A 27,963-nucleotide genomic window follows, 5' to 3' on the forward strand; every position below is an offset into this window, starting at 1 on the left:
CAACTCTCTTCTGATCATTCTCCCTCTTACCAAACTCTTTCCTCTCCAATCTGTCCTGAATGCGGCAGCCAGGGTCATATTTCTGTCCAGCTGCTACATCAGTGCCTCCACCTTGTACCAGTCATTACATTGGTTACCCATTCACCACAGAATACAATACAAACTCAACTCTCTTACCCACAAAACTCTCCATAGTTCTGCGCCACCCTATATCTCATCCCTCATTTCTGTCTATCACCCCTCCTATGCCCCGTTCTGCAACTGCTATAAGACTAACATCCTCAAAAATCCAAACCTCCCAAGACTTCTCTCGTGCTGCACCAGTTTTCTGGAATGCACTACCCCAGACGATCTGATTAATATCTAGCCCCCACATTATTAAGGGTGCTTTAAAAACACATGACCTCAATTCACTAATCTAACTCTCCCCTGTAGCTTCATGAGCCGATCATCTGCCAGGATATGTCTAAGGCTGTGTGCACACGCTGCAGATTTGCTAGCAAAACCTGATGCCAGCAAAGTGAATGAGAATCCTAAAGTGTCAGACACACGTTGCTTATTTTTGAGGTGCAGAAAATAATCTGCAGCGTGTCCATTCTCTGTGCGTTTTTCACCATTAACTTCACTCAAATCAGTCAAAAACGCAGCGTAAAAATGTGCGTTTTTGGGGCGGCATTTTCCCTGCAAAGAGATGCAGAAATTTCTGCATCCATTTACTCAGCGTGTGCACACAGCCTTATAGCATATCCCCTATTCATTATTATAATGACGGCTGGACCGGACATAGCAGCACGTTCTACCCATTGTCTCCCCCCTATCTCCTTATACTGTAGCTTGTGAGCAGCAGGACCCTCGCTCCTCCTGCAACTGCTGATCTGTGTATTACTCTGATACCTTCTTTGTCTGTACATGTCCTCGCTTATTGTACAGCGCTGCGGAATATGTTGGGACACCTCTTTTGCGGCTACTTTTGGGGGGGGGGAGCAGGTCTGTGCTCAGCCCCAGGGCACTGTGGGATCGGTCGCTCCTCAGCTTTTGTGAAGGAGGATTCAGGGGCGGACATATCATTGGTGCAACCTGTGCGGCCGAACATGGGCCCAAGAGGTGAGGGGGCCCAAGAGGTGAGGGGGCCCATATATACCGCCAAAGCAGGTGACATTTTGCATTTTTAGGAGCTCTTGGACTGCAGAGGGCCCATATACTGTTCCTGCACAGGGACCCTCTTCTGTCTGTGTCCGCCAGTGAGTTAATTGTAATATTGTGGCAGAGCTGATCATCATCCTCCTCGTACAGTAACCTGCAGATCCCTTTAGGAGTCATGCACGGCCTACTGCCGCTTACCGCCTGTCTCCTGAGCAGAGGTCGGGCATCTCAGGCGACTCCGTCAGACAGATCTATCGGCCGATGAATGAATACCATACAGCAGATCTTCCCGCGATCGTACAATGGGTGAGAAGCTGCAGGATGCAGCGCACAACTTCCGGGGCACCCGCACAACACTCCGGGGCCCTGGCAGGGGGGACTGTGAGGCGGGTGCACCTCCCGCAGTGACGCCGCCCGGGGATCACAGGTCCTGCCTGTAACCTGCACGGAGAGCAGCGCCCCCAGTACAGACCGGCAGCCCCCCGGCGCCTCCGCCTGCAGAGTGGGGACACCGCACACTGTCACCGTCTGTACCGCACACCCTCGGGGACCCCTCCATACACACAGCTCCGGAGGTCGCGGAGTGATGACGTGTGCGGTCACCTGACCACGAGGGACCGGATCTCTCCTTAACCCCTGCAGCGCCGGACTGGTGAGTGAGGTACAGTCAGCGCTATAGATGGGAGGATAAGGTGTGTGCGGGCAGATGGGGGGGACTACAGGTACCAGGATGCAGGGAACGGAGAGGTGTGAGAGAAACACCTGCAGCCGTATGTACCGTCATCAGCGCACCATACTAATGGCCGGCAGGATGCAGCAGCCCTGTGATAAAGGCAGAGGCAAAATACTGGGGGACAACCACTCACACGACCACCAAGGAGGGAGCAGCCTAAGGCCACGTTCACACGTTCAGTATTTGGTCAGTATTTTACCTCAGTATTTGTAAGCTAAAATCAGGAGTGGAACAATCAGAGGAAAAGTATAATAGAAACACGTCACCACTTCTGGATTTATCACCCACTCCTGGCTTTGGCTTACAAATACTGATGTAAAATACTGACCAAAGACTGATAGTGTGAATGACGCCTTTAATTCTGGCTGAAAATTGAATGTTATATATTCGCTTGTGTGAACTTAGCCTGAAAAACAAATGAAACTCTGATAGAAAACTGAAGCACACGGTGTCTTTTCTGTGTCACGTGTTTTTCGCGGCTCCTCATAGACTGTAATGGCTGAGATGAGAACAGGAGCTGCGCTGAGACCCTGCCCCGATTTATAAGATATGTCTGTCTGAGAGAAGAGCCGGGCAGCACGGCTGTGGAAATCAGCCTTAGCTGACACCTAAAAACTGCCCATCCGCAACAATAAATCTGCCATATTTTCCCACACCCCAAAATCAGTCTCTGTTGTTTAAAGTCGTCCAGTGCGGATCCCACATCTCTTCTCTTTGCTACAAATCAATACTTTCGTTAAGTTTATTTGCACCTAAAAAACAAACAAACTGCGGGAGCCCGTGTGATTGTGTTTTTTCTTCTTTTAACATGTTTTGGGGATGGAAAAAATATTTTACCGATTTTTGCAGTAAATTAAAAAATGGCAAAAAACCCCCCAAAAAACGCTTGTTGCAAATAATCTGGACGCTGGCGTTTTTAAATGCATTTTAAAATGAGTGTAATATTGTGTAAAGGCTTCAGACTTTCCTGAGAATTCAGGGTGGTCTCATCGGTGGGGGGTTTGTGGCATGTTTCTATGAATGAATAGGGCCGAGCTGATTTTTGACGGAGATGGGCAGCACGGGATCCCTGGGGTCGGCACTGTTGTTCTGAGTAGTGTGGGCCCTGGATTCAGAGCTGACCAAGGACAGCATCTGGATGGAGTTTTCCTGCTGCCTCAGTGGTCTTGTGCTGGATACCACTGAGCTGGTGATTGGCTGCAGCAGTCACTGGTGGTCCACGGCACATCAGCGCTCTAGCCAAGTGCACAACTGTCAGAATTCCAGTTGTCCTTCTACAGTTTAACCACTAGTGGCTGCTATTGTTCACCTTAATAATTGTGCTTTAACTTGTTTCTGAATATTATTATTATAGCACCATTTATTCCATAGTGCTTTACATGTGAAACAGGGGGTATACATAGCAAAAACACTTACAATAATCTTAACAAAATGAGTCAGCGACTGGTACAGGAGGAGAGAGGATCCTACCCACGAGGGCTCACAATCTACAAGGGATGGGTGAGGATACAGTAGGTGAGGGTAGAGCTGGTCGTGCAGTGAATGGTGGAGCGGTGGTTACTGCAGGTTGTAGGCTTGTCGGAAGAGGTGGGTCTTCAGGTTCCTTTTGAAGATTTCCATGGTAGGGGAGAGTCTGATATGTTGGGGTAGAGCGTTCCAGAGCAGGGGGGATGCACGGGAGAAATCTTGTACGCGATTGTGGGAAGAGGAGATGAGAGGGGAGTAGAGAAGGAGTTCCTGTGGGGATCGGAGGCTGCGTGCAGGTAAGTGCCTGGAGACTAGATCACAAATGTATGGAGGAGACAGGTTGTGGATGAATTTGTATGCAGGGTTAGGGTTTTGAACTGGAGTCTCTGGGCAATGGGGAGCCAGTGAAGGGATTGACAGAGGGGAGACGCTGGGGAATAGCAGGGGGACAGGTGAATTAGTCGGGCAGCAGAGTTTAGGATAGATTGGAGGGGCGCGAGAGTGTTAGAAGGGAGGCCACAGAGCAGGAGGTTGCAGGAGATGATGAGGGCAGAGTCTTTTTCTGAGGAATGAGCCGATGCGGGAGATATTTTTGAGTTGTAGTCGGCAGAAAGTGGAAAGGGCTTGGATATGTGGTTTGAAGGAGAGATCAGAGTCCAGGGTTACACCAAGGCAGCGAGCTTGTGGGACTGGGGAGAGTGAACAGCCATTGACGTTGATGGATAGGTCAGATGGGGGGGATGAATGAGAAGGTGGAAAGATGATGAATTCTGTTTTATCCGTGTTAAGTTTTAGAAATATGGCAGAGAAGAAGGATGAGATCGCGGACTGACGTGGGATTTTGGTTAGTAGGGAGGAAATATTGGGTCCAGAGAGGTAGATCTGTGTGTCGTCAGCATAGAGGTGATACTGAAAGCCATGAGACTCTGTCAGCTGTCCCAGGCCAAAGGTGTAGATGGAGAAGAGCAGAGGTCCTAGAAATGATCCTTGGGGGACACCAACAGATAGGGGGTGAGATGAGGAGTATATTCTGGAATCCAGAACCTTTTCAACTGTGTTCTGCAATTGCCCTTTACTAAGATGGCAGATTCTGAGCTTGTGGGATCCATCTTGTTTCCTGTTTGGGCCTACTTAAAGCCGCATGGATCTCTCTCATTGCTTGAGTATTGTGTCTAGCTGTTAGCCTAGTTCCAGCTCCTGAACATTCTTACCTAGATTGTTCTCACCTATCTACGGATTGTTTCCTACAACTCCTTTTGCTAACTACAAGAACTTTTACTACCGCTTGTTGTTCTGCACGTGCTCCTTCGGCCACTGGTTTCCAGCAGTACTATGCCAGTATTGTAACAACAACATACTGTATTATCGGAGCATCAGAGATTTTACCCTTGATACAGCAAGTTCTGATATGGCTGAAATAAGTGTATTTTCCCATTTATTCACAGAACATCTTTTTCTTTGCAGGCATCGGTATAACTCATGCTGGCATTATTTCGGGGAGGAGCAGTTGATGTGATGCCAGGTGGGATTGCTTGGGCGCTGTGCTGAGGAAGTGTCTGTGCTATGTCAATATAGTCACAAGACAGCCGCGCCATGAAGCTAAAATCCAGTATCTGCATATCTGCCGCCCTGGTGAGCCTGGCCCTGTATGCCTTACTGCACTATGATGGGAAACACAAGGTGAGTTACTGGGATGTGTTGTATATACCGTATTCTGGGTGTAACACCACAAGATGGTGTCCTACAGAAATCGGGAGGCGGCACAACTCTCACAGCAGCTATCATAGGGTGGGAGCCTCAAGGTATCCGCAACAGTGCCCCCCTACATCTTCTATTGGTGCAAGGAGGCAGAAATGGGATCAGGGGGCACGTCATAAATTATAGCAGTAATGATCGTATATTACTTCAGCGGTATGCGAAACCAATCATCTAGACGTAATGGGTAAACACGAATGGTCAATGGTCGCAAGGGATCTAAAAATCAGAATTGTCAGCAGTAAATCTTCCTATATAAACACGACACGTGATGACGACAATGCACAAAGTATACTGGGACCAAGCAATCTTATGGATGCAAACTTCCCATACAGTATGCATTGGTTTGTGAAAAAGGGCTTTTATATGGGCATTGATCGTCTCAGCCCATCGTTGATTGGCATTTGTTATGGGACCCTTGGGGCTCAGAAGAGCGCATCATCGGTCCGGGTGCTTTCTGTAAAAAGGTAGTATGCAGACAGCACCCTAATCAGTGCAAATCAATGTGGAAGTTCACATAGTCCATGTATAAAAATAAAAAAAAATTGCAGAATGTCCTACTTTGATCTTTATTTTGGACCAGACTTTCCCATTATAAATGGAACCACTCGCTACAATGAGGCAGATAGAGTCACTTTGGACTCCGTCTGGTCTCCGTTCCGGCTGTGTCCCATCATTTTAGGCGTCTTCTTAGCACACAAGTGTGGGCGACCACAGATCTGTGATCCGCTAATAACATGGATACCACCGGAACAGATGACAAACGGAGTCCAAAGTGCCTCCATTTGCCTCATTATGGTGAGTGCTTCCGTCAGGGGTTTCGTCTGAATCGCATTTTTGTGGGATTTACACGGAAACCCCAACGTAAGTGCTCAGCTTAGAACACAACAATGTGATCCCAGTCTTATTCTGGAAGCGATTGAAAAATATGTACCCCAAAATGTTACCAATAAAACCCCTAATTTATCCCACACAAAACCAGGAACCATTAACAGGTCCGTCATCTGTTAATGGAAATATAGGGGGGTTTCCACGTTAGTGGTAGAACAAAGACTCTGGATAAGCGACGGTTCCCATCCCCTGAAATAAAATCCAGTGAAATCTGCGCTCCCAGATCCAAATGCCCCCCTTTTTCTGAGCCCCACTGTGCCTGAACCACAGTAAGCATCCACATGTTTGGCATTATTGTAGCGGGGAGAGCGCACTTAACAATTTACGGGGTGCGTAACAAAAGCTGGGCACAATGTATGGGAGCGTTAAACTGTATGGGGACGCTCCAATATATGGGGTCTCTACACTGTATGTGCACAATGCAAGGGCACTAAACTGGCAGATTTGCAATTCTCAAGAATGAAGCCTGTTCAGAAACAGTAGATTCTGACAACATGTGAAGCATCACCGCTTCCTGGAGAAATTGCGCATTAAATTGTGGGGTCCAGTTTCACCTATAAACCCTTGTTTAACTGCCAAATTTGCAGCTAATAGAAAAAAAAAAAAATACCACTAAAATGTCATATTTCCACGTCCCATGCATCTTAGTGTGAGGTTATAACGTCATTGACACTGCTCACTCCGAGAAGGAAGCGAGCGGCGGTGGATAAGCTATTGAAGGAACCATTTTTATACCCCAGATTGCTGAAATAATTGTGATAATCTATATTCCTCTGTACACCGGCCTGTTGTGTGTGCTTGTCTGCACAACTAATTACAAAAAATACATGATGCCCCGTTCTTCCATCTTGGTTGCATTGGCTTAATTAGTTCAGACAATTGCACGCCCAGCCCTAGACAAGACGGCTCGCTGATTTCTGCAAGACAAGCTTGATAAATGGATCTCCCTAACATTGGTGACCGGCTGTATTTGTATGTTACGATGCATTCTGTATAGCTGGGTCACTGACCTGTGGCTCATGGCTGTCTGCCAGGTTGGTGAGTTAGCAAACAGCTATGAGGAGCAGGTCTCCAGATGGTGACTTTTGTGAGTAGCTGTGAGGGGGTGGTTGAAGATTCCCACTCCACTCCCATCTAAAGCTGTTTTTGTAGATATGATTACCTGTGTAAACATAAAAGATGTTATTGGTGTTTAGCAGATATGTATTACATGTATAAACATAAGAGATGTTATTGGGGTTTTGGCCATTAGATGGCAGTGGTTTGCAGATTCAGACTACTGTCACCTGTCTGTCAGTTGGCACACGGGATAAATCCGTTTGAACCGCCCCAAGCGACAGTTGAAAACTGAAGGATTTCTGAGGGTTGAAGGCGGCCATCTTTGAGCGCAGTTTTAAGAGACAGTGAATAGAGACAGACGTGAGAGTGTTCCTGTCAGAGACGCACTGTTCCTGTAATTCCTGTCAGAGAAGAAGAAACACGTTGGGGGATGATAACGGTTGGATGCAGAGTTGGATTCCTCCCAAAAGCATCGGCTGTGACGTGAATGGCCTTCTGCTAGTCTGTGAGGCTAAAACTGCGCTTCAGGTGACAAGCCCAGGATCCACTCCACGGTCTCCCAGCTAATCGACCGTTCGGACGATCAGACAGAGATCAGTTAACAGCCGGTAAGTCCTGAGCTCAGGCCCCACCACAGGGATCCCGGTGGGCGTATGCACGCAGTCTATAGAGAGAGTTTGGCGCCAAACATAAATTCTGAGTTAGAGGCATTGTTTGCTAATAGGGCTGTGTGAATATTAGCTAGATACTCCCCTCAGTGGGTGAGCTTGTGTATAGAGAGCATAACTGAATTGTAATTTTAGAGAATTGTTAAGTTTGTGAATCTCTGCGCTGCACCACTGCAGGGGCTGCCTCTTGCACTCATCTAATTACACCCTTGCTCTGGGTTACTCCCGGTTATCGCATTAGGCATAACCACAGGTTAGGCAAATTATAGTGTATCTGATAGAACATACTTGGCCTATCGGTTGTGCAGTGCAGGGTTCCTAGCTGATCTGGGCTAGGTGTGTGTGATATTCATCTGTGTTTCTTTCTTACGTTTCTGGGGTAACACTGTTTTTGTTGTTAGTAAAAATTAGTTTCTTAACAAATTGCCTGCCCGTGTTCTTTGTCCCCAGCCCACTGTATTCTGAGAGAGACCACCCCGGTACACTGTCTCCATAGCCACGCAAAGAAGAGCAGATCTGGATGTAAAGTGGCATGTAAAAGTTTGGGCACCCCTGGTCAAAATTACTGTTATTGTGAACAGTTAAGCAAGTTAAAGAGGAAATGATCTCTAAAAGGCCTAAAGTTAAAGATGACACATTTCCTTTGTATTTTAGGCAAAAAAAATATATTGCCTTTTGTTTTTCATTTTAAAAATTCCAAAAAGGAAAATGGGCCAATACAAAAGTTTGGGCATCCTTGGAGATTTGTGTGCTCAGAGTTATGGCTGGTTCGCTATCATAGTTAGGAAAGGCCAGATGATGCAAATTTCCCAGCTTTATAAAAAACCCAGCCTCCTCTCTCACCTTGTGCCAAAAACAGCAGCCATAGATTCTTCTAAACAGCTGCCTAGCACTCTGAAAATTAAAATGGTGGAGGCCCACAAAGCAGGAGAAGGCTATAAGAAGATGGCAAAGCGCTTTCAAGTTGCCCTTTCCTCAGTTCGAAATATAATAAAGAAATGGCAGTTAACAGCAACAGTGGAGGTCAAGATAAGGTCTGGAAGACCAAGCAAAATTTTAGTGAGAGCTGCTCGTAGGATTGCTAGAGAGGCAAATCAGAACCCCCGCTTGACTGCAAAAGACCTTTAGAAAGATTTAGCAGACTTTGGAGTTGTGGTACATTGTTCTACTGTTCAAAGACACCTGCACAAACATGGCCTGCATGGAAGAGTCATCAGAAGAAATCCTCACCATAAAATTCAGCATCAGAAGTATGTAAAAGAACATCTAAACAAGCCTGAAGCATTTTGGAAACAATACCTGTGGACCGATGAGGTTAAAATAGAACTCTTTGGCTACAATGATCACAGGTATGTGTGGAGAAAAAGGGAACAGAATTTCAGGAAAAGAACATCTCACAAACCATTAAGCATGGGGGGGAATCAATCATGCTTTGGGGTTGTGTTGCGACCAATGGCACGGGGAACATTTCACGGGTAGAGGGAAGAATGGATTCAATGAAATGTCAGCAAATTCTTGATGCAAGCATAACGCTTAGGCTGAGGTTGAAAAGAGGAAGGCTTCTACAAATGGATAATGATCCTAAACACACATCAAAATCCACAATAGACTACCTCAATAGGCTCAAGCTAAAGGTTTTCTAATGGCACTCACAGTCCCCTGATCTGAACTTTATTGAAAATCTGTGGCTAGACATCAAATTAGCAGTGAATGCAAGACAACCCAGGAATTTTCCAACGAAGAATTGATGAAAATCACTCAAACAAGTATTGAAAGACTCTTGTCTGGCTAATAAAAAGCGTTTACAAGCTGTGATATTTTCAAAAGGGGGTGCTACTAGGTACTAACCATGCAGGGTGCCAAAACTTTTGCATCGACCTATTTTCCCTGTTGTAATTTTTAAAATGTAAAATATGAAAATATATATATTATTTTTTTGCCCAAAATACAAAGCAAATATGTAATCTTTAACTTTAGGCCTTTTTAAAGATCTTTTAACCCCTTAACGACCATGGGTCTTTCTGTTTTTGTGTTTTTATTTTTTGCTCCCCTTCTTCCCAGAGCCAGAACTTTTTTAATTTTCGTTCAATATGGCCGTGTGAGGGCTTATTTTTTGCGGGACGAGTTGGACTGCTTTTACCATATTGTGTGCTGGAAAACGGGAAAAAAATTCCAAGTGCGGTGAAATTGCAAAAAAAAATGCAATTCCACAGTTGTTTTTTGGGTCCTTTTTTTACCACGTTCACTGAATGCTAAAACTGACCTGCCATCATTATTCTCCAGGTCATTACGAGTTCGTAGACACCAAAGATGTACAGGTTCTTTTTTATTTAACTGGTGAAAAAAAAATCCAAAGTTTGCTAAAAAAAAAAAAAAAAAAAAAAAAAAAAAAAGACTCCATTTTCCAAGACCCGTAGCGTCTCCATTTTTCGGGATCTGGGGCCGGGTGAGGGCTTATTTTTTGTGCGCCGGGCTGACGTTTTTATTGATACTATTTTGGGGTAGATCCGATGTTTTGATCGCCGGTTATTGCATTTTATTGCAATGTTGCAGCGACCAAAAAAACGTAAATCTGGGGTTTCGATTTTTTTTCTCGTTACGCCGTTTACCGATCGGATTAATTCTTATTTTATATTGATCGGGCGATTCTGAACGTGGCGATACCAAATATGTGTATGTGGGTTTTTTTTTTAATTATTTTATTTTGAATGGGGCGAAAGGGGGGTGATTTTAAACTTTTATATTTTTTTTATTTTTTTAATATTTTTAAAACCATTTTTTTACACTTACTGCATGCTTCAATAGTCCCCATAGGAGACTAGAAGCAGCACTTGTCTGATTGCTTCTACTGCATACAGGCGATGAGCAGATCGCTTGTATGCAGCAGAAATGCTCACTTGCTATGAGCGCCAACCACTAGGTGGCGCTCATAGCAATTGAGACATGACAACCACAGGGGTCTGCTGCAGACCCTGGGTTGTCATGCCCACCCATCGATGACCCGCGATCACGTGACGGGGTCACCGATGGGCGGGGCTTAGGACGCGCTTCACGGAAGCGCGAGTTAAATGCCGCTGTCAGAGATTGACAACTGCATTTAATATGTTAACAGCCGCAGGTGGATCGCGATTCCACCCGCGGCTGTTGTGGGCACATGTCAACTGTAAGAATCAGCTGATATGTGCCCGGTTCAGTGCGGGCTCAGCGCCGGAGCCCCCGCTGAACCGGCCTTTCCGACCAGGTGCATACTATTACTGACCTGGTCGGAAAGGCGTTAAACTTCAACTTGCTTAAATGTTCACAATAATAGTAACTTTGACCAGAGATGCCCAAACTTTTACATGCCACTGTACATGTACTGGCCTTAGGGGTTTAGGGATAAATGAAGCATAGTAATCTGGAAGTAGCAAGGTCCTGCCTGTTGGGTTGGGAGCAGTAAGTCACTATGGGGTCTTCAGTGGCTCTGGATGTGGCTCGCGGCCCCTCTCTCTGAGCTGAGTGTGGTTCTCCAGGTGAATAAGGTTGGGGACCTCTGCTGTATAGTGTCCACTGCTTGTATCCCCGCATCCTCCAGTTGTGCAGTGTTGTACTAGAGCCTCAATGCTTTTATACCCACATAGTGGCGTCCTGTATATGATATTTGGTCTTACAACTATATCTCCTCTAGGTCCGGGTTAAATCAGTCTTTGATTTTCTAAGACTTGCACCAAAGCAACTTTACAAACTGGATGCCGGCTGGCCCAGGAACCCCGAGTGGATTACAGGCATGCCCTATGATGTGGCTGTGGATCATCTGAACTCTGTGATCTACGTAGCTCAGGTATTTCTTACCTTCTGGTATTTATTTGAAAACGACTGGGGGAACAAGTAAAGCACAATAGGGTATTATCCAAAATGACAGAGTTAAGCAAAATGCGGTATTGCTCTTCTTATGTGGCTGTGCGAAGCACAACACTGTAAAGGTTTTACATGTAGATCCCAGCTCTAAAGATTGCCAACACCAACGTAGTAGTAAACCAATTAAGAAATTGTGGGTTCCCTGCGTTGTACCCTTTATTGGATATGATACCAGCAGGTCACCCATAACTTCCGAATTGTTCTTTTATTTATGGCTTTTTTTATTGACTCAGTCTATAATATGTAAGAAGAATGCGCAGGAACAGTGACAAGTTTCAAATTTTTGCTTACGTTTTTGTGACTGTCTGTACGCACTTTATATCCTTGGTAATAACAATCCTTGAGACTTTACAGAGAATTAACAGGGAATTCCCATGTCATACATTTTCTGCATAAAATTTGTTTTTTTTTTTAATTTGATTATGTGGTGGGAAAACAAAGCTAATTCTACTTTATTACATAATCTGCAACATATGGATTCTGTGACCTAAAATCCATATGTTGCTATGTGCTGGGATATTTTAAGATACAGAAATGAAGATTCGCATCATTGGCTTCTGGTATAAAGACTTTCTGTTCTTTGGACAATCCCCACTTGTTAGCAGGGTCTGAAGCTGATGACAAAATGTCCTTTTGCTGTGATCTCCAGTGATCAGTGGAGAACCCTGGCAGTAAGTTCTCCATTTTCCTGCAGCGCCATCACAGGGCTAATGAAGAATTGCACAATGGGTTGTCTTTGTAGTGCGAGACAAGATAAGTCCTCCGCAATGAGAAATGTTCATTGTAACCAATAGGGACCACAGATAAGGTTCCTAAACCAAGGAAACCCCTCTATCAATTCAGACATCCCTAATAGGACATATAATAATGGGATGTCCAAACTGAGGCTCTACATGACTGGGCTTTATAGGAGGATTTTATTTTAGGACTGAGGTATCCACAGGATATTTCATACATCTCCTTTTTTTTGGAAGTGCATTGAGCTGTAGGTTGGATTGCTGCGAAAGGGAAAAAAAAAACTCTTTAAATCTTCTTCCTTAGCGAGTGTGAACAAGCTGAGTGTGACCGGAGCGTAAGTGCAAACGGAAGTAAGTGTGTGACTTGTGATTCAGTGACTGACTTTGGATTCAGGGAGTTTGGAAGGGAGGAATTTGTACTGAATTGCTGTCTGTATTTTATTAATTCTTTACATTTCTTTTTTGCTTAACATTTCTGTCTAGTGCAATCCCCATTAGGAAATGAGCTCCATTATTGACAATGCTATCCAGTGTACATCTTGCCATATGTATGCATTCCTTGAACAGTCGGTCGGGGTTGCTTACTGCTGTGCGATATGTGCGCACGTTGTGCGTTTGGAAGCCCAGGTACTGGATCTAAATGAGCAGCTGGCCACACTGAGATCCATTGACAATATGGAAAGGAGTCTGCTGCTCATTGGGGTAGATGTGGGGGAGGGTGATAGTAGGGAGCTGCAGGACAGTGAGGCAGCTAGCTGGGTGACAGAAGAGGGGGGTAGAGGGAAGAGTGCAAGGGAGGCTAGTCCTGATCTGGCACACCCCAATAAGTTTGCAAAGTTGGCAGATGAGGGGGGTGTCAGCACTGCTGCAGCAAGGCATGTCCTCTGAAAGCCGGAGGAGTGTCCGTTCCAGTAAGGGGGGAAATAGGAGAGCATGACAGGCCAGGCAGGTGCTGGTAGTGGGGGATTCAATTATTAGGGGAACAGATAGGGCAATCTGTCACAAAGACAGGGATCGTCGAACAGTGTGCTGCCTACCTGGCGCTCGAGTCCGGCACATCACTGATCGGGTTGACAGATTACTGGGAGGGGCTGGTGAGGACCCAGCGGTCATGGTGCACATTGGCACAAATGACAAAGTTAGAGGTAGGAGGAAGGTCCTTAAAGATGATTTCAGGGAATTAGGCTGCAAGCTTAAAGCAAGGACCTCCAAGGTGGTATTCTCTAAAATACTGCCTGTACCACGTGCCACGCCTGAGAGGCAACAGGAGATTAGGGAGATAAATAAGTGGCTCAGGAATTGGTGTAGGAAGGAGGGGTTTGGGTTCCTGGAGAACTGGGCCGACTTCTCAGTTGGCTACAGGTTCTGCGCTAGGGACGGGGCTGCACCTCAATGGGGAGGGTGCAGCTGTGCTGGGGAAGAAAATGGCTGGAAGGTTGGAGGAGTGTTTAAACTAGGGATTGGGGGGTGGGGGTATTAGTGCAGATAGTGACCTGGGCACAAATAAAGAAATTGGGGGTGGGGTTAGAACAGTCAATATAGTAAGAAGGAATAGAGGTACAGAGATACATAAAATGCATGTACACTAATGCCAGAAGCCTCACCAACAAAATGGAGGAATTAGAATTAATTTTGTTGGAAAATAATTATGACATGGTGGGGACATCTGAGACGTCGCTGGACGAGAGCCATGACTGGGCAGTTAATTTACAGGGCTATAGTCTGTTCAGAAATGACCGTACAAACAAGCGAGGGGGGGGGGTGTTTATATGTAAAATCATCCTTAAAACCCATCTTGCGTGAGCATATATGTGAATCTAATGAAAATGTAGAGTCCCTGTGGGTGGAGATAAGGGGAAGGGGAAAAAATAATAAATTACTGATAGGGGTTTGTTATAAGTCTCCAAAAATAATAGAAGCAGCGGAGAATATCCTCGTAAAGCAAATAGATGAAGCAGCGACTCAAGGAGAAGTCATTATTATGGGGGACTTCAACTACCCTGAAATACATTGGGGGACAGAAACCTGTAGTTCAAGCAAAGGTAATAGGTTTTTGACAACTATGAGAGACAATTACCTTTCACAACTGGTTCCCAACAAGAAGGGGGACACTGCTATACCTAATATTAACCAACAGGCCAGACCGCATATCAAATATACGAGTTGGGGGTCACTTGGGTAATAGTGATCACAAAATAATAATCTTTCATGTATCCTTTAATAAGATGTGTAGTAGAGGGGTTACAAGGACACTAAACGTCAGGAAGGCAAATTTCCAATGGTTGAGAGATGATCTTAGTGCAATAAACTGGGATGATATCCTGAGACCTAAAACTACACAAAGCAAATGGGAGACATTTATTAACATCCTGAATAGGACCTGTGCACAATATATACCCCTTGGGAATAAACATGCTAGAAATAGGAGGAAACCACTATGGCTAAATAGAGCTGTAAGGGGCGCAATAAGTGACAAAAAGAAAGCATGTAGAGAACTAAAGCAAGTAGGCAGTGATGAGGCATTAAATACAGAAAATTAAATAAATTCTGTAAAAAACAAATCAAGGCAGCAAAGATTGAGGCAGAGAGAATCATTGCCAGAGAAAGTAAAGATAATACCAAAATATTCTTTAACTACATAATTAGTAAGAAACTAAAAAATGATAGTGTTGGCCCCCTTAAAAATAGTCTGGGTGAAATGGTGGATGAGGATGAGGAAAAAGCCAATCTGCTAAATGATTTTTTTTCAACAGTATTTACACAAGAAAATCGCATGACCGAAAACATGATTAGTGATGACAAAAATTCTCCATTAAATGTCACTTGCTTAACCCAGCAGGAAGTACGGCGGCGTCTAAAAATCACTAAAGTTGACAAATCCCCGGGCCCGGATGGGATACACCCGCGAGTACTGCAGGAATTAAGTAACGTCATAGATAGACCATTATTTTTAATCTTTAAAGATTCCATAATAACAGGGTCTGTACCACAGGACTGGCGTATAGCAAATGTGGTGCCAATATTCAAAAAGGGGACAAAAACTGAACTTGGAAATTATAGGCCGGTAAGCTTAACCTCTACTGTGGGCAAAATCCTGGAGGGTTTCCAAAGAGATGCTTTACTAGAGTATCTGAAGAAGAATAACCTCATGACCCAATATCAACATGGGTTTACGAGGGACCGTTCCTGTCAAACTAATCTGATCAGTTTTTATGAAGAGGCAAGTTCCAGGCTGGACCAAGGAAATGCAGTGGATGTTGACCCGAAACATAACTCCTGTAAGGGATATATGACCAAGGAGGATGGATAGAGGCTGCGTCAGATGACATGACCTCCTCAGTCACCCAAACTCAACCTATTTGAGGTAGTGTGGGATGAGCTGGAATGTAACGTGAAGGTAAAGCAGTGAACAAGTGCCCAGCACCTCTGGGAACTCCCACAAGACTGAAAGAACGACATTCCAGGTGACGACCTGATGGAGCTGCTGGAGAGGATGCCAAGGGGGTAAAAGGCTGTCATCAGTCTGGATCTTAGGTTTAACACATATTCTGGTTTGTTTTACATGTGCTTCTTTACTCCTTGTTTCTGATAAAGAAAGTAATCAATATCATTTATTCTCTGTAAATTGCCAATATTGCTTAGATTAGAAATAATTATGTTGTTATTAGTATATATTATGCTGCATTGCACATTTCTCTAATCAACTGTGCAGAATGTTGTAAAAAACCACCAGTCAGCACAGAAACTTAAAGCTTAAAGAGGTTATCCACTACTTTATCATTGTTGACCAATCCTTAGGATAGTACTCATAGGGAGGAGGGAGAGGGAGACTTCAAAGCTTACCACGTTGCCATAGTCCTGTCAGTCTCTCAGCTGGAGTCCTTAGGATAGGTCATCAGTGTGACACCCGGCACCCCTGCCGATCAGCTGTGATCGGTGTCGGCGGGTGGAAGTACTCACTTGCCGAGCTGCTCCGTCTACTTGTAGTGGCCGATACAGGGTACTACACATCCGTCTCATTGATATGAATAGGAGGCAGATGTGCAGTACCCTTCCCTCGGCCACTACAAGTAGACGGAGCAGCTCGGCAAGTGAGCACTTCTGGCCGGCAGAAGCCACCGACAACAGCTGATCGGCGGGAGTGCCGGGTGTCGGACCCCGACCAATCAGACATTGATGACCTATCTTAAGGATAGATCATCAGTGTACAAGTAGTGGTAACCTCTTTAACAGTGTTGATCTTTTAGGCATAAAAAGGATCCTGGAAATGGTTTCTGCAAACCTGACTTTGTAATATGCAGTATTATGTATAATACCTCATGCCTGTGTGCCAAAATTTTGACACAGATTTTTACCATTATTGTCTTCATGCTTTTATCTCTTATTTATTCCCTTTTTAATTTTGTTTTTAATTGTAACTTTTATTCTAAATACATTTTATTTTTATTCAAATCACCTGTGAAGACCGGATCTTTGCTCAGAAATACAGATTTTACTATATGTACGCCCTCATGGTTTTACGGCCTTCTGTCTGAATCTATGATGTGCACGCTCCAATAGGAACAACGAAAGTTATTGCATGAACAAGTGTATCCAAACTCTGACCGGTTCTCTGTAAGATGGGAATATCCCTATTGGGCAGTTTTCTATTATGGTTCATAATGATTCCAGTTGGATATTTTGATCGCCTCTTGTAGCGGGGTTCATTGTACGATGGATACCTTTTGCCACCTGATGAGTCCCACTGACTTCCATGGAGGTCCGTCCTGAATTCAGTGCTATCTTGTGTGCACGATGAGTGGCTCCTCCAGCACAGATTATGGTGAAGCCTTAGGGATCACCGATGAGCGTATTTTTAGTCATTGTGTTGTCCATGTGCACAGCTATGTGTAGGTGCTCACAAGCTATTTTCTACACGGTCCGATGGTCCATGTGGAAAAATATAGCCGCATGCACTCGTCTGGTCCATTTTATAGACCAGAATAATGCACGATATAGCTGGCACGCAAATTCATATGGCAATTTGCAGACATGACTGGCGCGATTTTAACAGTGGCCACCTGAGTCCGGCCTAGATCTGGCTCAGATACCTGCTAGTGACTACGTGTTCTCTTCATGGTGCATCAGTCACAGGCTGTCAACGACGATTAAAGGGAATTTATCGCCTATATTATCACCCATATTATTTGGAAAAATTAAAACCAGATTGTGGAACATAATTTTTTTTTTATCTGTTTTTGTTTTATTTATTTATATTTTTTTTATTCTCTGTTCATGACTACGGGGCGGCCATTGTTACCGAGCTCCTGTATACAAATGTAAAACAGTAAATTATTATTAGTAAGTAGAGTTGAGCGAACCCGAACTTAAAAGTTTGGGTTGGTACCGGACAGTCAGTGTCTGGTGCTAGACGCCGACCACGGACTTCCGAGTTCCGGGGAAAGTCCGTTGCAGAGAGAGAGACAGAGAATTTTCCAGCTTAAAAGTTTGAGTCCTCATTGTTTTCAATGGGGTTCGGCTTCTGGTACCCGAACCAAACTTTGGAATAAAGTTTGGGTCATGTACCAGAAACCAAACTTCCACAGGTCCGCTGATCCCCCATTAGTGAGCAATCATTTTCCTTAGGCCCTAAAGGAATATTCCCAATCATGCCCCATGGTGGGCAGTGCTGGATGGGTCATTTTGCCATCTTTCCTTTGCAAACGTGGCAGACCCAAATGGTGCAAATTTGAGAGGGCATTGGGTGGTGCTGTTTATGGAGGGAAGCCGACGTGTTTTTGTAATCTTGGACCCCTCTCCCCTCTTAAAAAGGAAGAGACTTGACACTCCTGTCCACCTTGGATCCTGTAAGGACAGAACATGACAGCGGTATATTCTGTTACCTTTATAAATGACAATTTATTTCCATATTATCATATCTGTATCACTCTAGAGAGGGGATAACGTGTCCAAGGTGCTGGTGTTTACAGAGGAAGGATACTTCCAAACAGCCTGGAAGACGAACACTCTGGACATGCCCCATGGTATATTCGCGCTGATTGAGGAGGAACAGTTGAAGTCCCTCTGGATAACGGATGTGGGGCTAGGTAACGGCACCATTTATTCAATGCATAGTTGGGAAAATTACTGTTTTTCTGTGTAGAAAACCCAATTACGACTAAAAAACAGGGGATCTATCTAACGTCACAATCATGCCCTGTCTAACCAGATTTTAACATTCATGGATCTTTAGGAATCGTGCTATTTAGACAAAATGATTATGAACGTATCACCTTATTAGTTCTGGTTACGCCCCCCCGGATGAGTTCGGGCAGTGAGATGGTACATGCGCTGTTCTGCCATTCTCATTGCACAGGGTGAGCATGCGTTGGCGCTTGCCCTGCAGTTCCTCTTTTTGCCGTCAGTGACGCTCAGCTGTATATTATAAAATACACAGGAAAAAGTAGTGGAGGGCTGAGGCGCCTGTGAAATGTAATTTTTTAATGAGAAGCAGTCAATCAAGTGCTGGACAACCCATTCTGCCATCAGTTCTTTGCAAATGTGACAGAGCCATGACAGTGCTGATTTGGGAAGGAAGCATACATAGAAGGTGAATGAGTGCACAGTTCATCTGCATTTTCAATATCTACATGTATCTGGACATTTTTAGAAAAAAAAACATGGCGCCCGATGCATTTTTTTTTTTTGGATTATGCTATTAGCTGACAATTTTTGTGCCAAATACAGTTAGGTCCAGAAATATTTGGACAGTGACAGAAATTTTGACATTTTAGCTGTTTACCAAAACATATTCAAGATACAGTTATATAATCAATATGGGCTTAAAGTGCAGCCTCTCAGCTTTAATTTGAGGGTATTCACATGCTAATTGAAGTAAGAGTTTAGGAATTACAGCTCTTAAATATGTATCTGCCTCATTTTAATGGGCTTCTCCCTCATTAATTTATTGTCACTTAAGCAGGTTAAAGGTCTGGAGTTGATTCCAGGTGTGGCATTTGCATTTTGAAGCTGTTGCTGTGAACCCACAACATGCGGTCAAAGAAGTTCTCAATGGAAGAGAAACAGACCATCATTAGGTTTTATCACAGTTAATGATGACAGGAGGCCGGACAGACTTTACATTACATCTTAGTAATTTTATGATGTAATATCTTTCCTGTCATTACCTTCTGCAGGACCTTATGGACACACAGTAAAACAGTACTCTCCATCTGGAGCGCTACTCAAAACCCTCGGGACACCAGGCATAGCCGGCTCTCGTCTGAGTCCCCTCCAGTTCGATCAACCCGCAGACATATTCATTAAAGGGGAAGATGAAGTGTATATTGTGGATGGAGATGGAGGGATGAACAACAGACTTCTCAAGCTGACTGATGGTACGTCTTTACGGTTTATACCACCAAGATCCCACCGTATATGAAATATCAGCTGATCCTCAACCCCCTTGCCCTGAGCTGTTAGCACTGGTTGCAGGCTAGAAAAGAGGTAAAGACATGCAGTGACCCTGACATATAAGTCCGCCAAAAGTCACTCTGCCTCCCATGAAGTTGGGAAAACTGTAAATGAGCAGAAGAGCCATGTGATGGAGTAGAACAATAATTACACAACTATTTAGTAATGCTGGATGGGATTGTCGTGCTACACAGAGGACAGTTCACTTCTAAAATATTCAAATCCTATATGGATCCATGCAGGATCTTTGGTACATGTTTTACACCAAGAGTTTTAAAGGGTAATTCTCATCTTCAGGAGCTCATTGCTCCTCTGCCTCCCATCTTGCCGGAGGAGCAGTGCGCTCCTGAAGATTGTGTCTCTAGTCCGTACTGTGAGTTCTCCAGTGCTGCCAGCAGAGGCTGCTATACCACTGCAGCATCCGAGGCTTTGAAGCTGAACGGATTCTGCGATCCTGCCAGCTCCAGAGCAACGCTTGTAAGCTCCATAGCAAGGAGTTTGTATGCGCTGTGCTCCTTGCCTAGTAGTCCGGCCACGACTGATAGATCACAGTAGTGGCGGCTAACAAAGGCAGCAGGCCATAAACTATAGAATTAAAAATCCCTCAGTTCTTGAAAAATTAGAGGATTTCCAATGAGGAGTAAATTGCAAAATTGCTTGCTTTTATGAAGTTTTAAGAAGTTGAAACAACCCCGTTACGCATTTTTTTATTATTATTTATTTACTTTGTGCAACATGTATTAGCTTGCCAATCTGTGTTGAATTAAAAAAAATCTTCAAACTTTATTACATATTCATCAGATTAAAATCCACAAGATGATTTTGGAAAAAAGACTTTTGGCGCGTTTCTGGCGCTAGCTGCGCCTTTAGTCATAGAGTATAGTCAATGACTAAAGGCGCAGCTAGCGCCAGACTTGAATATGAAATAAAGTTTGAAGATTTTTTTTTTATTATTAAACGTGGATGTGCCATTCCTCCACTCCTTTTTTTACGATCTGCATTTTCTGTCGGTCAGCAGTATTGAAATGACTTGCTTTTGTTTCCTATGTACGTTGAGCAACCTTCTTTACTTTTCTTAGCTTCCCGATCTGTTTTTGCAATCTAACTGTAAAAATACTGATTTTGGGGTGTGAGGACAACGCTGACTAAGATATGTCGTTCATTTTGTTTAAGATTTCAGCTTGCAATGGACTTTAGGAGGCAACGGAACCAAACCTGGTCAGTTTTACATTCCTCACAGTGTGGCAGTGGATGAAGTGGGCCGGGTAAGCGTTTGTATTTTATAATATTCAGCAAATATTCATCTCCTCTGTTTTATGTGTCACATACAATTAGGACAGTATCCTTATAGTTCAGGGTTGGGCAATTAATCTTCCCAAGGGGCCACATGAGAGACAGTGACTGTTGTGGGGGCTGAACCAATAGGCTGAAATTAATTCTGCTCAATATTAATATTAACATAATTATTTTATATTAATTGTATCACTTAATATTGAGCAGAATTAAGTATGCTAACATCCCTCTATATACCATATGAGCCGCCACACAGCCTCCCATATACAGCATGAGCCCCTACGTAGCCTCCCATGTACAGCATGAGCCCCTACGTAGCCTCCCATGTACAGCGTGAGCCCCCGCATAGCCTCCTATATAAATACAAGCATCCCATACACATAAAAAAAAAAAAAAAAAACACCACATACTCACCTCACTTCTGTTCCCCCGGTGCTCTGCTCCTGTCTCCGATGCTATGACTCTCCGGAGTGCACATCCATCTATTCTTTTACTGTATGTAATGGCACAATAGATTACACTATTCCACCTGACTGTTCTGTTTCTGCTTCGGATGCTAGGCTTCCAAGCATGTTTGTTGTGTGTGATGCTTGACAGCGACAGTCCTGTTTTATTATTTGATTGTTGGAGCTAGATTGTTTTGATTACTCCTTTCTGAGAGCCCTGGGCAGGACTGCCTTCTATTTAAACCCCTGGGCCTCTGACTTCCACTGCCAGCCAATGAGTTCTGCTTACTGGCTTGTAGCTTTAGTCCTTGCTCTTGTGTTGGCTTCCTGGTTTCTCCCGTTCTCTGACCTCTGCTTGTATTTTGATCATCTGCTGGCTTTCTGATTTTGTCCCTGACTTAACCTTTTGGCACTTGCCCCATGTGGCAACCTTTCTTGCCTTCAGCTTGATTTACCAGAGTTTTTTATTTTTTTTTTCTTTTGTATCTGGAAGTATTTTCGTTAATGTCATTGATGTTTGTGTAGGTGATTTTTGGATGTTTTTTTAAATACATGAAGCAATTTAATAAAACTTAGCTTTTTTGCAGCAGTTTTTCTGCACTAAAATCCAGAGTGGTAGCAGAAAAATTTTTATTTTTATTTTTTTGCCTTGTTTTTACTTTTCTTTATTTTACAATCATTTGACTAGGTAAAAACCGCTGCAAAAAAAAATGAAAGAATTGACACACTGAACGCAGCTTGTGAATGAGATTGAAATGAAAAAAAGACTAAGATGAGTCTCTCTAAAGCTTTTCTTTCAGGCATTTTTTTTTAGAGCAGACCCACTGCAAAAGACTGTGTGCACAAAGCCCTGGAGGTCCTATTTAGTGTCTGACAGCCTGCTTTGGCTGAGTGTACATACAGATATAGCTGTAGATCATTGAGTCTCCTAAATCTAGATTGAGCATGGAGTTGAATTATAAATATATTGAACCCCTTTGCACAACACAATGATTCTGCTCCATATGTGCTGCCTGCAGGTCGGGCTGCATGTTCAGTGTAACAGGTTTCCCTTAAATGATGCCGTCAATTGCAACCTGTGCTTGAGCCTCATGGCCTCCTCTACTGCATTGTGCTTTGGTTCTGAGCCATTTTTCTGCCTCTTCTAGTTCTGGTCTGATACTTTCTCTATGTTTAGTAACAGGTTAAATTAAACATTTTTTTATCTGTATGGAAAAAAGTTTCTTTTTTTTCTTATTCTAGTTCTTTAGTTTTCATTTTTATCTACCGTTTGATGACTCCATAGCGTTGTGCAGCTTTTTCTGCTGTCCTTCACATTTCTCCATTTCCTTGTAGGTCTGGGTGGCGGATCGCGGAAATAAAAGGATCCAGGTGTTTGATACTGTGGGTGGAGAATGGATTGGATCTTGGGACTCCTGTTTCTCTGAAGATGGTCCTTACTCAGTCAGGTATGGATGCACATAACTATATACACACGGTTCATTGCACAATATTGGAATTGTCTATTTAACCTAAATCAGTCTTTAGCTCTTTCTCTCCCCCTCTTTCTCTCCCTCTCTTTCTCTCCCTCTCTCTCTCTCTCTGTCTCCCCCTGTGTCTCTCTGTCTCCCCCTGTGTCTCTCTGTCTCCCCCTGTGTCTCTCTGTCTCCCCCTGTGTCTCTGTCTCCCCCTGTGTCTCTCTGTCTCCCCCTGTGTCTCTCTGTCTCCCCCTGTGTCTCTCTGTCTCCCCCTGTGTCTCTCTGTCTCCCCCTGTGTCTCTCTGTCTCCCCCTGTGTCTCTCTGTCTCCCCCTGTGTCTCTGTCTCCCCCTGTGTCTCTCTGTCTCCCCCTGTGTCTCTCTGTCTCCCCCTGTGTCTCTCTGTCTCCCCCTGTGTCTCTCTGTCTCCCCCTGTGTCTCTCTGTCTCCCCCTGTGTCTCTCTGTCTCCCCCTGTGTCTCTCTGTCTCCCCCTGTGTCTCTCTGTCTCCCCCTGTGTCTCTCTGTCTCCCCCTGTGTCTCTCTGTCTCCCCCTGTGTCTCTCTGTCTCCCCCTGTGTCTCTCTGTCTCCCCCTGTGTCTCTCTGTCTCCCCCTGTGTCTCTCTGTCTCCCCCTGTGTCTCTCTGTCTCCCCCTGTGTCTCTCTGTCTCCCCCTGTGTCTCTCTGTCTCCCCCTGTGTCTCTCTGTCTCCCCCTGTGTCTCTCTGTCTCCCCCTGTGTCTCTCTGTCTCCCCCTGTGTCTCTCTGTCTCCCCCTGTGTCTCTCTGTCTCCCCCTGTGTCTCTCTGTCTCCCCCTGTGTCTCTCTGTCTCCCCCTGTGTCTCTCTGTCTCCCCCTGTGTCTCTCTGTCTCCCCCTGTGTCTCTCTGTCTCCCCCTGTGTCTCTCTGTCTCCCCCTGTGTCTCTCTGTCTCCCCCTGTGTCTCTCTGTCTCCCCCTGTGTGTCTCTCTGTCTCCCCCTGTGTGTCTCTCTCTCTCGCTCTGTGTCTCTCTCTCTCGCTCTGTGTCTCTCTCTCTCGCTCTGTGTCTCTCTCTCTCGCTCTGTGTCTCTCTCTCTCTCGCTCTGTGTCTCTCTCTCTCTCGCTCTGTGTCTCTCTCTCTCTCGCTCTGTGTCTCTCTCTCTCTCGCTCTGTGTCTCTCTCTCTCGCTCTGTGTCTCTCTCTCTCGCTCTGTGTCTCTCTCTCTCGCTCTGTGTCTCTCTCTCTCGCTCTGTGTCTCTCTCTCTCGCTCTGTGTCTCTCTCTCTCGCTCTGTGTCTCTCTCTCTCGCTCTGTGTCTCTCTCTCTCGCTCTGTGTCTCTCTCTCTCGCTCTGTGTCTCTCTCTCTCGCTCTGTGTCTCTCTCTCTCGCTCTGTGTCTCTCTCTCTCGCTCTGTGTCTCTCTCTCTCGCTCTGTGTCTCTCTCTCTCGCTCTGTGTCTCTCTCTCTCGCTCTGTGTCTCTCTCTCTCGCTCTGTGTCTCTCTCTCTCGCTCTGTGTCTCTCTCGCTCTGTGTCTCTCTCTCTCGCTCTGTGCCTCTCTCGCTCTGTGTGTCTCTCTCTGTGTGTCTCTCTCTTTTTTTCTCTCTCTCTTTTTCTCTCTCTCTTTTTCTCTCTCTCTTTTTCTCTCTCTCTTTTTCTCTCTCTCTTTTTTTCTCTCTCTCTTTTTCTCTCTCTCTCTTTTTCTCTCTCTCTCTTTTTCTCTCTCTCTCTTTTTCTCTCTCTCTCTTTTTCTCTCTCTCTCTCTTTTTCTCTCTCTCTCTCTTTTTCTCTCTCTCTCTCTTTTTCTCTCTCTCTCTCTTTTTCTCTCTCTCTCTCTTTTTCTCTCTCTCTCTCTTTTTCTCTCTCTCTTTTTCTCTCTCTCTCTCTCTCTCTCTCTCTCTCTCTCCCCCTCTCTCCCTCGTTGTATTCAGTTTTTCTACTGTAACTGGGAAATCCATAGGAGCCCCAGTTATAGGGGGAAACCGCCCACTACAGAGACAGAAGTCACTGGCACAGCTGATCTGTCACCCAACTCTGCTATGCTGGCAGACCTCTAGAGATCATACGATTGCCAAGTCTTACAGAAGCATTGGCATTGCAGATACTTCTATTTAGTACATAGTGCTCACTCAGTGCTATATTGCCAGCAACACAGAAGACAGAAGCGATAATAAACCTCTTCAGTCTTCTCCCCAGGGTTCCCACCTGTGTTTTACAGTCAGGCGCCGCACCTGCTCCTGCTATATTGCATGAGGAATGCCATAAATTTATAATAATGCAGGGTTAAAGTCCAGGTCCAAGCGCCGTAAATTTACGGATGGGGTGACCATTTCTCATTGGGTAAATATCTTCCACTGTCACATGGGTGGTCCCCACCAGTCCTGCAGCAAGAACACGACATTCCTATGACTGTTGGCTGGTGCTTTCATGTACGGCTCAGGACCCCTGACTACAATGATTGTCTGCAGAAGTCACATATGAATGATGTATGTAATGATTGCTGAAGGACCGATGGGGATCACTGGACCCATGAGAGATTTAAGGAGTAAGTAAATATTATTTTACTGATATTAACAGTTTCCGACTCTTGAGCAACATTCTTAGAAACTTCCCCTTAATTGCAGAACTGTACAGAAGTGTATTTTATAGTAGTATTCAGACACATTTTGGTCACTTTTTATTTTTAAATCTTGTGGTATTGGCTTTGTGTGGGATATGTTCTATAGCTCTCTGTTCAGAACCTGCAATAAGCAACTTTGTAAGAGGTGTCATGATTTCCATCCTATAGGTTTACATCCGACAAGAAGTATGTGGTGGTGGTCCAGCTGAATATAAGCAGACTTCTTCTTTTGGCTGCACCTCCAATCGGGGAAATTGGAGACTGCAATGTTGTCAGCACCATCCAGATGGCTGATGGGGTCCGGCCTCATCTTGTAGATGTCAACGTCAAAACCGGTGCCATATATGTTGCAGAACTTGGTGCTGAGCAAGTTCAGAAATATGTGCCCCTTTAAAAAGCAGCGTAACATTGTGACCCTCCAGTGGTGATTGCCTGTACGGTTTGGTGCCATTTACTGTTCCTTCTTTTCACCTAAATGTTGGTATTTTGGTTTTCATGAATATGAATTAATGTAAGTAATGTTTATGTTGTGTATGTAAAGTTTCCATTTCCCCTCATATTGAGGGAAGTCCTGGGTTCTGAAGCTCTATGGATTTTTTTTCTTTTTATTTCATGCATTGTGTTTATTTCATGAATCTAACATTTAAAGGTGTCCTTTCCAGCATAAAACTGTCTGATACTCAAGAATCATTGCAAGTTCTTAGAGTTAAGATGCCTACACATTGGCCGAACGTATAGTCAACAGTTATCCCTCCTGACTCCTGAATGCTTAGCTCGAGTCATGTGTCCTCTATGGGGAGGCCAGAGTTAAAGGTTTGTCTCCTGTTCAGTCTTCAGCAGCGCACCGCTCCCCTGCCTACTGAAGGAGGGACAGTGTGCTCCTGATGATCGGCACTTTGGACCAGCAGCAGGGTTCCACTCCTGGTCTGTATTGGGTGCTGTGCAATGCTGCAAGCATAGACATAGTTCTGCTTCTGCAAAAGCAGAGGAGTGCAGAGGAACTGAAGCTTTACTTATCCAGACACCTCCAGAGCAGTGATTCCATCTCTACAGCAAGGAGCTTGTAAGCGCTGTTCTCCTTACCTAAGAGACAGGCCACCTCTGATAGACTGCAGAGGTGGCCAGTAACCTGGGTAACGAGAAGTAAACTGTAGAATTAAAAATCCATCTGTTCTTGAATGGAGAGAATTTTTAATAAGATATAATAATTGTAAGGTTGCTTGTTTTCAGAAGCACTTTGCAAATTTACCAACTTAAGGAGGTGAGACAACCCATTTAAGCCTCTGTCAGACTAATCTGGCGGTGGTTTATCTGCCTGGAAATTCACCACCATACACATCAGATGTTTGTGCAATCCTGACAAAATTGACAGGTTCGGTCAACTTTAATGTGTATAGTGGCCTTTACAGAGAAGATATCTACAGTGGGGAAAATAAGTATTTGATACATTGCCGATTTTGCAAGTTTTCCCACCAAAGAATGGAGAGGTCTGTAATTTTTATCGTAGGTACACTTCAACTATGAGAGACAGAATCTTACAAAAAAAATCACACTGTATGATTTTTACTTAATTAATGTGCATTTTATTGCATGAAATAAGTATTTGATACAATAGAAAAACGGAACTTAATATTTGATACAGAAACCTTTGTTCTTTGTTTGCAATTACACAGGTCAGACTTTTCCTGTAGTTCTTGACCAAGTTTGCACACACTGCAGCAGGGATTTTGGCCCACTCCTCCATAAAGATCTTCTCCAGATCTTTCAGGTTTCAGGGCTGTCGCTGGGCAACATTGAGTTTCAGATCCTTCCAAATATTTTCTATTGGGTTCAGGTCTGGAGACTGGCTAGGCCACTCCGGGACCTTGAAATGCTTTTTAAGGAGTCACTCCTTAGTTGCCCTGGCTGTGTGTTTCGGGTCATTGTCATGCTGGAAGACCCAGCCACGACCCATCTTCAATGCTCTTACTGAGGGAAGGAGGTTGTTGGCCAAAATCTAGCGATACATGACCTCATCCATCCTCCCCTTCAATATGGTGCTGTCGCCCTGTCCCCTTTCCAGAAAAGCACCCCCAAAGTATCATGTTTCCCCCACCATTCTTCACGGTTGGGATGGTGTTCTTAGGGAATTACTCATCCTTCTTCTTCCTCCAAACACAGCAAGTGAAGTTGATACCGAAAAGTTCTATTTTGGTCTCATCTGACCACATGACCTTCTCACATGCTTCCTCTGGATCATCCAGATGGTTATTGGCAAACTTCAAACGGACATGTGCTGGCTTGAGGAGGAGGACCTTGCGGGCCCAGCAGGATTTTAATCCATGATGGCATAGTGTGTTACTAACGGTAATGTAGGAGACTGTGGTCCCAGCTCTC

General features: G+C 44.5%; 2 protein-coding genes across 6 annotated transcripts in view; one reads left to right on the forward strand and one right to left on the reverse strand.

Annotated features, from left to right (window-relative positions):
- Positions 1-1,741, reverse strand: part of PROSER1 (proline and serine rich 1) — a 71,390-nt gene extending 69,649 nt beyond the window's left edge. For 2 of the 3 annotated variants that reach the window (XM_073662578.1, XM_073662579.1), the window contains exon 1: positions 1,342-1,740. The gene's annotated coding sequence lies outside the window, so the exon portion shown is untranslated. Of the gene's footprint in view, positions 1-1,341 lie in introns of all 3 variants that reach the window. The other variant, XM_073662577.1, reaches the window with a different exon arrangement.
- NHLRC3 (NHL repeat containing 3) lies at positions 1,651-27,658 on the forward strand. Of its 3 annotated transcripts, none has more exons than XM_073662581.1 (8): positions 1,651-1,795; positions 4,808-5,023; positions 11,384-11,536; positions 18,283-18,436; positions 19,526-19,726; positions 20,976-21,067; positions 22,877-22,989; positions 25,756-27,658. In XM_073662581.1, exons 2-8 carry the CDS (start codon positions 4,937-4,939, stop codon positions 25,979-25,981), a joined length of 1,026 nt encoding a protein of 341 aa, XP_073518682.1. In that variant the 5' UTR covers positions 1,651-1,795; positions 4,808-4,936; the 3' UTR covers positions 25,982-27,658. The 3 variants fall into 3 exon arrangements, with proteins under 3 accessions (XP_073518682.1, XP_073518683.1, XP_073518684.1); XM_073662582.1 differs by having other exon boundaries at positions 1,688-1,804; XM_073662583.1 differs by having other exon boundaries at positions 1,772-1,835.
- Positions 27,659-27,963: the final 305 nt, after the last annotated feature.

Source organism: Phyllobates terribilis, unplaced genomic scaffold (genome assembly GCF_046119375.1).
Source record: "Phyllobates terribilis strain yellow unplaced genomic scaffold, ASM4611937v1 Scaffold_2__4_contigs__length_985480577, whole genome shotgun sequence".
Classification (NCBI taxonomy): Eukaryota; Metazoa; Chordata; class Amphibia; order Anura; family Dendrobatidae; genus Phyllobates; species Phyllobates terribilis.